This window comes from Crassostrea angulata, chromosome 10 (genome assembly GCF_025612915.1).
Source record: "Crassostrea angulata isolate pt1a10 chromosome 10, ASM2561291v2, whole genome shotgun sequence".
Lineage (NCBI taxonomy): Eukaryota > Metazoa > Mollusca > Bivalvia > Ostreida > Ostreidae > Magallana > Magallana angulata.
Window position 1 is genome coordinate 49,018,491 of NC_069120.1, and position 8,991 is coordinate 49,027,481.

Genomic DNA, 8,991 nt, shown 5'->3' on the forward strand with positions numbered 1-8,991 from the left:
AAGTGTTGTATAATTCCAATAATAGAAAAAAATACAATAATTTGTTTTCTTTTCTTGAAATATCAATAATGGAATATTTCTCTTATATAACATTTGTTCGTTTCTTTGTGATGATTGTATGATTTGATCACGGTATTAACTGATTTAAAGCACGGACACATAACCATGCTGGATGATACTTTCATTGATAGCGTGTGCATGCAAGTTTATAGCATAATGTTTCCGTAATTAAAGTTTTTCAAGAACTTGTATATAAAGTAAACAACGCTATGTTTGCGTAACGATTGTTAGTTTACTACAAATTAAAGTAAATTGCATTTATTGGCTCAAAAGTGCTTAAAAGCCATGTTCTTTCAACTATCAGTTATTATTAACGATTGTTAGTTGACTACAAATTAAAGTAAATTGCATTTATTGGCTCAAAAGTGCTTAAAAGCCATGTTCTTTCAACTATCAGTTATTATTATAAACAACAGGTGCCTAAACATCTTGGGGACTAAACATCTTACCTGGGGCCTAACCGTCTTGGGGCCTAAACATGTTGGGGCCTAAACGTCTGCAATTCCCTCCCCCTCGTCACAAGAAATGGAATTTTTTAATTTGTTGGCAAAATTAATCGGACGTCTTGGAAAATGATTAAACCGTATTAACTTTAGAAATGAATATAATGTGACATAATTCAATGCTCAGAATTATGTAAAGTTTGATGATTCTGATCTTTAAGTCTTGCCCACAAACATCTGTACGTATGGTTATAACAGTTTCTAGTATAGATGAACGCTGCTCAACGCGGGTTTTTTTTTTACTGAATATACTGGAGAAAATATGATTTTGCCCATTTTTAGAATAAACACGCTATTTTTAAAATCTTGGTATAAACAGCAGTAGAGGCCATACTTCAAAGTTTGTATTTTTGACCACACATGATTCGATTTGTTTCAGTAGGTGAACTACATAATGTGCTGGGAAATTTCCATACAAATGTTTCGATATATTAATGCATACACACATTCATCTTACAACTGTTGGTATAGGATATATTCTATTATATCAAGTAAGGAGGTTATATGCATATCATTGACCGATTGAGTGCAAAGAATTAAATTCATGAGGTAACTTATTTGAATTCCATTCAAATTTTTCGGGGTTTGAAAAGTTTCCGAGGGTTACGTAAGTTACTGCGTTGTAAGATTTATTTGAATGATAAAATAGTCAACGACAGGCATCGAATCCGATCGAGAATCATGCGAGTCAGACCTCATTTATGAACTTAAGTTTTCGGTATTGGAGGCACTGGCGTCGGAAGCAAATTGAAAGTGGGGGGGGGGGGGGGGGCTAGACTAATCTTCAGAAATATTGAGAAAGAAGTAATTCCCAAAATCATGGAAATCGTAATCCGTGGGGGGGGGGGGGGGGGGGTATACCTATACATGTACTTCCAAAAAAAAAAATACTTACCCAAATTTTTCCCCGGGGGGGGGGGGGGGGTAGGGCTAGTATGCTTCTGAATCCAGCTTCTCAATCTTTCAAGGTAAATTTAGGAACAATAATCTTTCCTGCGAGAAAAAGTGGGGGGGGGGGGGGGTGAATCCTCTATCATGCTATGTTTCTAATGGTTAGGTATATAACTTTGCAAAAAAAGTGGGGGGGGGGGGGGCTAAGCCCCCCCCCTAGCCCCCCCCCCCCGGTTCCGACGCCTATGAGAGGTACTTGCGCAAGTACATAGAAGAGGGGGGGGGGGGGGGCGGCGGTTTGGGTGTCCGGAAAATAGCCCCCTCCCCCCGGCAAACATTTTGATTTGATCATTAAAATACGTATTACTAAATCATTGTAAAAAAAAAATTAACAAAATATATTATTATCACCAAAATCGTGACCATATGCATGCACTCTTGGAGACAACAACACTGAATAGAGATCTAGAAGGAGAAGCCATGCGAACTCAGAATGTTTTCCACCAATTGGTTCCATTTTGTGATTTTGACATGATAATTGTCATTGCACATGATGAACATAATCAACGTTCCGAAGAGTACAGGCGAAACAGCTGTCGGACAGCGTACAGCGAACTTCTGGATTCGGAATGTTATCGTACTACTTGATATTTCTCTCTCAATAAACTTTGGATATCAGAGTATCAGAACTTTATGTAATTCCATCAAATTGAATCAAAATAGAAAAAATCATAGAGGGACAGATTTTTTTAGCATTTTCTTTTCTTTAAATCAGATTTTTAACCTATGGGCTGGTTTGTAAGCCGATTCTATTCGATTTTAGAGCTCTTTTGATAGATGGAATTGCAAAGACATCTAAGTGGTTATACATATTCTAATATTCTATTACCATGCAGTTGATATGAATGCATAATTAAAAAAAGAGAAAACAGTTTTGCAGGAACCGTTTTGAAATTTATAACTGTTGATTGAAAAAAATAAACATGTAGCATTTGCGTGCACAAAATATGGCGTATTGTAAATCCAACAATTTTTTTGAAGCATTGAGATATCACAGCTGGCTATTTATGTTTGCAGTAGTCCATTAATTTCTTGGGATAAAAGAGATACGGAGAGGCTGGTCAGGGGTCATAACTGTGTTCAGTACAGCCCCCACAGGGCTATGGTTGTACTCGAGCCGAAAGTTCTGAACAATCTGGAAAAAGGAAATTTGATAATTTAGGATATGTCAGTTGATCCCCTACATGTATATAATTATTATTTTATAACATAAAAATTGATTGAATGAAAAGTACACAATTTTAATGGCAATCGACTATGAAAAAGATTGAAGTAAAATTTGAATACTTAAAAAAACCCAGATGATTTTTACCAGAGACATACATAACATTTTATGTCTCTGTTTTTACTAAGTTTGCTTATTACCTTTGTCAGCAGAATATGCAATTCCTGTTCAGCGAATCTACGACCTGGATTAGAAAAATGAAGAAAATCACGTATTTTGTGACAAATACTCTACAATAACCTCAATGGACTCAAATAGAGTTATAGAGGAGAAAAATAATCTCCACAGTGACTTGCCTATGCACATGCGCGCTCCATGACCCCAAACCAGGTTTGACATGGCTTTTACTTCCTGTTTCATTGCAGTTCCTTTGGTCCAGCGCTCGGGTCTGAATTTTTCAGGTTCAGGGAAATACTTTTCGTCTTGAAACATTCCATAGACATGTCCTTGAACATGGGTCTGTGAAATATGTGTAGAGTATGTATATCTGACGGTATACAGTATATGCATGGTCTAAATAAAAACGCCACATACACAAATGAAATGTGATATATATGTCATTATTATGGCACACCAAATTAAAAAAAAAAGCTTAACATAGTTTTACAGTTGTTAAACTAGATTTTTACTGTAAACTTTATTTTCGGACAGTTAACTATAGTTAATGATTTGTTAACTATTCTTTTTATCTTTAAAATGCTAAATATAGTTAAGAGTTTACAAATCGAAATTGTATTTATCAGATGCACTATGTTTCGCAAATCGCAATTCCGAACAGAGATTATTGCATTAACTTTGGTTTACAGATGTGAAATCGTTTAAAGGGACATGGTCACAATTTTGGTAAAAAATCATTTTTCCGATTTTAATGTTTACAATGCTTCAGTGAGGCATTTTTAATTAATAGGCAACCAAAATGTGAATGCCATTTGGTGAGTCATAAGCAAGTTACAGATCATGCAATTCATTACTATGTAAACAAAGCTTTTGTTTACATTTTGAATGTTAAAGTTAAAATTTCAGTTTTAGACTTAAAATGAAAGTGGTAAACGTTAGGAACTCTTTATTTATGCATAAAATGAATAAGAAAATAGACAAATCAGCTTGAAAAAACTTTCTTTACTGGTTTATTGAATTTATGTAAACAAAAACCGGACACGAGCCTTGTTTTTAGACAAAGAATGTGAGCCTTGTATCTTGCTTATAACTCTAAGACTGACTCTCAAATTTCATTTGATCATTAGAAAAGCATTCCTCAAGCTTTTTAGATAATAAAAACAGAAAAATAAAATTTGACCAAAATCGGGACCATGCCCCTTTAAGGTCAAGATCTAGTAAATGATCCCAGACAATCTTTTTGGTGCTAGAACCATTATGACGTCATAATTGATTTGATGAATCTTTTCCCGTATTTTACGGCTTTTAAAAAATTATGTAGAAAATATAACAATATTTTGACATTCTATATTTAATCATGGGAAAAGTAATCCCGGTACCTATATTTAATTTGACATCATTTTAAAGAGGAGGTCAAGAGCTTGTTAAATACCGTTTTTGGAGAGACTGTAGGTATTCTGGATATATTTCATTATTCAAAAATGAACAAAACTCTGATATTTGTTACTTTTATCCTTTATATTTTATAGACAATGGTTGTTTAAAACATGATTTTTCATTGTGTCTACCAAAAATTTAAGCCCCGGTACACCCTATGAAACAAAGTTATTGTCATGAAGCATCATTAAAAGAATTTATATCTTGAATTTCATAAACCTGTAGGCATCTTTGATTTACTAGATCTTGACCTTAATATAGTTTACGGTCCGTAATCTTTACAGCCGACAAACCTAGTTTATCGGCTGTGAAACTATGTTTAGCTCATTATTGGGAATTTGGTGTACCAAACATTTTTTATCGCAGTAACATGAAATTGTTGAGTGCATTATCTAAGATCTTACCCCGGCTGGAATAAGATATCCTGCGATTTCAGTGTCCTTTCGCAGATATCGGGTGGTGGCAAAAGTGATGGGGTAAAGTCTACAAAAAATTATCAATCACTAAAAGGTATAAAATAAGGTATTTAACCAATAAAATTACGATTAATCAGTCAAATTAATCATTACAAGCATCTTCTTACATACATTGTAGTTTGTTTTTCTCCGGCAATTACGGTGTTTTAGGTAGATGAACAAAACATTGTCAATATAATAGTTGTCTAATTATAAAAACACTTTGAATACAAATGCAACCTTTCATGTACATGTACAGCTAATGAATGTTTTTAAAGCATATACATGTAGTTCATGTATTTATATCGAAACGACAACTACATGTATGAAATTACAGGATGAAATTCTCAGTTCCCGAGATAACATTTGAGAGAAATTTGTATGAATGAAGATAATAAATTTAGACCATGATAATAAAAAACTGTACGTAGAGACTCAAGAATAAGTTATTAAATAACATGCCTGAAGGACTCTTTCATAACTGCCCTGACGTATTGAAGTTCGGGAAGTTTTTCTGGGGTGATGGTTTCGTTGTTGGGTAGAACTCGCTTGGTTTCTTCATACAGTTTTTCCTGTGCCTCTGGATTATTGGCTAAGCTGTACAGCGCCCACACGGTTGCAGATGAAGTCTGCACAAAAAAACACTTTCAATAGATGTCCTATACATAGAAAACCGCACCATTTCAGAACATCCAGTTAGATTCCAAACACTCTCTATACTGTAGATTCCCAATTTAACGCGGGGAATTAATATCTGCGCAAAATTGCGCGAAGCACATCTCGTGAATTTTAGAATCTCGCTTTTATTTTTCGGACATATATAAACTACATGAAACTATGATAAAAAAAAATGGTTATTCGCGATTTTATGTTCTTGCGATTTGATAGAAAACGGTTGAATAGCGGAATGTACTTGCATTTAATAAGGAATCTACAGTACTAGAAATGTTTACCGTTTCTGTGGCGCTGATCAGCATGTCTACCACTGTGGAAAGAGCCTCGTTTTGAGTGAGGGATTTCTGGTTCATCATGTATTCTATAAAAGAGGACTTTTCTCCCTCTTTGACAGGATTTTGTTGGAGTTGAATGGCTTTCTGAACGAGAACAACATAATAAAAGGATTAAGATTGATATTAATGATTACTATTAAACTCACTGGTTTGACATTTAGTATTGAAATTATCTTGACGGATATTGAAGAACCTACGTTATCTACGAAAGATCTGCCAAGCTTAAAGATATTGTCCGCGTGCTTCTCGAACTGTTTCCACGTTCTTGTGGGGAAGATTTTGTAGAAAGGAAAGTTGAACATTAGAGGTTGCATTTGTTTGAAGAATCCTTGCAGATGCTCCACAAAGTCTTGAGTCTCTTTCGGAGGGTTCGGTCCAAGAGCACCGAATCTTGAGTCAAATAAGAAAGTACCGATGGCTGAAATGGCAAAAACAAGAATATTACTTTATATTTTATAGTTAAAAACAAGTGTTTTTTTTCATTGAATAGATTAATGTAAGTAAAAAATGATTATGATCCTTTCACGAAAAGATGTTTAACTCTTTTGCCAAAACAGAAATTAAACTCACTTAGGTAAAAAAAACAGTTACGTAACAAAGTCTTTGCAGCATTTGTGTTTTCAACATTGTTTGAGAAAAATTTATTATGGAATATCTAAAATATATGTAGATATCTAAAACTTTGCTCATTTTACTCAACTATAAGTTCATAATTTTGTTATTTAAATCGTAATGCATGAATTATCTAAGATTTAAAATGCCTTACATTTTGAAAATTAACATAAGAAATTTGAAAAATTCCAAAAAAAACTTTTTAAATTTTGTACAGGTTAAGTTTCCTAACATTCAATATGTATTATATGAATTTTATAAAAACGAGGTTGATTTAGATCTGCGAAAGTCTTTGAGATAAAATTTCATGGGCAGTACATGTATATTAAAAAGAAACATGTTAGTGACTTACACTCCATTGACCATTTGAACAACTGTTTCTCAAGATCTACTATCTCGTTCTGTGGGTTTCGAAAGATGTTTAAATGACTGATGAAGTCTTCAGCCACTTTATCCATATCTGTACAGAAGTCCAGGACTTCCTTCATCTTCAACATTTTCTTGGAGGCCACAGAACGGACCTTGTACCATTCAGAACCCTGTCTGGGGAGAAGACATTTCCGTGAAACAAGTGACAGAAATGTATTATGTTTTTCTTTTTATAAACGCACTGTATCATTTATTTTTTTATTTTGAATTAAATATAATATACGATTTTATGGACAAACCAACGTATTGAAAGTTGGTAAACAGCATACTGGTTACTCGGTTTTATTACGGCTACTAACTTTTACATCCGATGTGTTTCAAACACATTACCCTAATTTATCAATTCGTGGTGGATGTTATTTCATGGATGAGAGGTACCCACGAATTCCACGAAAATTGAGCCACCATGAAATCTAATGATTCCACAATAATGCTTACAAGTCTACAAGACCCTGCCCGAGTTGTTTCTGTTCCCGATAGTAGTGCCATGGCTCCATTGGATGACGAGTTGGTGTCTTGCCGTCTGCTGCGATGACCTTGTTGTACTCAATAGGGTCAGAGATGATAACAGTAGAAAGGTTTGCGATGTTTTCTTTGAAAATTGGCCCGTACTTTAACGCTCTTTGTCTATATGCCTGTTGGTTAGGGTGCACAAAAATATACAAAAATCTATTAATCATACATGGTCCAAAAGTATTAGACGCAAAAGTAAGACACAAGCTCGTGCGTTAATTCAAAGTTGTGAACCTTCTTAATGGGAGTTAATTTTTGGTAGGATTATAATTGTTTGACCAATGTCTTAACAATGCTGATTTATTGTTAGTTATCATAGTTTATCTTAAGGAGGAGTTTCTAAGAAACTCTCACAAGATCTTACCCGTTACTTGAGCCTGGTGATTTTTTTTTAGCAAATAAAAAATAATAATAAGCAAATATTCAAGAAGGAAAGAAAGCCTCCAAGTATTGAAGACAGATTTAGCTTTTGAATACATATACTGAAGGAATAAATTTAATTGCTGTCACCCACGGAAAAAATTGTCGTTACCATCAGGAAATTCTTACTTCGAATATTTTGTTGAATCGAAATCCGTCTTTCTTGATATAGTCAAAGAGCGTTCCTATAAAGGGCAGTCCCTTACTACCCGGAACGCTGTCGAAAGACTTCAATGAAGTTTGGGCGGTAGTCGCTGGTTCCGGTTGTGTGTGTTTGGGTGCCAGGAGTTGATTAATTAGTGCCGATGCTGATCCTAATGGGCACTGTAAAAGACAAGCAAAACTCGCTGACAATTCACCGAACGAGATACCCCGCCACATCAAAGTAATATAACAGCATGTACTAGTAATGCCAAGTCGGTACTTTAATTATTTTTTTACCTTTGTAACACTTTGGTAAGTACTTTCATTTTAGAAAACATCAGGCAAATATCTCTATTATATAAAGAGTGGAATTTCATACATAAAGTCTGGAATAAATAAATGTTGTTCAAAGCACATCAACTTTTACAAGAGGAGTTATTGTTCAAACCCTGAGTGGTGTCTTACCGACAGTGGGAGCACGTCAGAGAGAGCCGCCACTTGTCTGGTGGAGGTGGAGAGAACCCGCTTTTGGGCTCCTAAAGATTTGGCCAAAACTTTGCCGAATGAGGTTCCTTTGTTTGCCATTTTTTTTTTGGTCTGTTTAAAAGTTATCCAAGGAAAACTGACTGTGACATGTACTTAATATGAATAAATTGCAATTCAATAATTAACATATGAATGTGAATTAGCTTATTATGTAAGCAAATTTGTCAAAAAGGAAAAACTAAATTACTTTATTAATACTTTTATCTAAACGCAAAAATTACATACCTTATTTATAAAATTTCCGAAGTTTGGAATAAAAAAAAAAAACCCTAACGGGGTTCCACCCTGTTTAGCACTTATGGCACAGAATAGCGCAATCAAATAAGGCTTCATAGCCTATTATATACTGTATGGATAGGTCACGTGGTTTCACAGCTTAGACGTTATAACACAAAAAAAGTAACCTTCATTCATTTGAGATTCGTGAATGAAAATCACATCTGGAACGCAGGTGCAGCTTAGTGAAGCATTGAAGAAATCGCATTTACCCCGTGGAGTTGTTGCATGATGTAGGAATGACGAGAAAAGATAAGTCGCTGTTATTTCGAGCTCTCTGATCGTCTTGGGCC

At 34.6% G+C, this 8,991-nt stretch overlaps 1 protein-coding gene across 1 annotated transcript; it reads right to left on the minus strand.

Annotated features, from left to right (window-relative positions):
* Positions 1-2,392: 2,392 nt before the first annotated feature.
* On the minus strand, positions 2,393-8,741 carry LOC128166789 (cytochrome P450 10-like). The gene is made up of 12 exons (XM_052832170.1): positions 8,648-8,741; positions 8,342-8,473; positions 7,862-8,056; positions 7,238-7,434; positions 6,723-6,913; positions 5,956-6,176; positions 5,702-5,842; positions 5,211-5,377; positions 4,698-4,776; positions 3,036-3,198; positions 2,880-2,923; positions 2,393-2,649 (listed from the first exon to the last, which is right to left on the minus strand). The coding sequence occupies exons 2-12, from the start codon at positions 8,459-8,461 to the stop codon at positions 2,539-2,541; spliced, it is 1,629 nt and encodes a 542-aa protein (XP_052688130.1). The 5' UTR covers positions 8,462-8,473; positions 8,648-8,741; the 3' UTR covers positions 2,393-2,538.
* Positions 8,742-8,991: the final 250 nt, after the last annotated feature.

Excerpts from the sequence above, each read along its gene's own strand:
- LOC128166789 (XM_052832170.1), bottom strand. The coding sequence starts at position 8,461 with ATGGCAAACAAAGGAACCTCATTCGGCAAAGTTTTGGCCAAATCTTTA. Across the intron at positions 6,914-7,237 it reads GGGCAGGGTCTTGTAGACTT|ACAGGGTTCTGAATGGTACA; the intron begins GTAAGCATTATT and ends TCTTCTCCCCAG. Across the intron at positions 5,378-5,701 it reads TGATCAGCGCCACAGAAACG|ACTTCATCTGCAACCGTGTG; the intron begins GTAAACATTTCT and ends TTTTTTGTGCAG.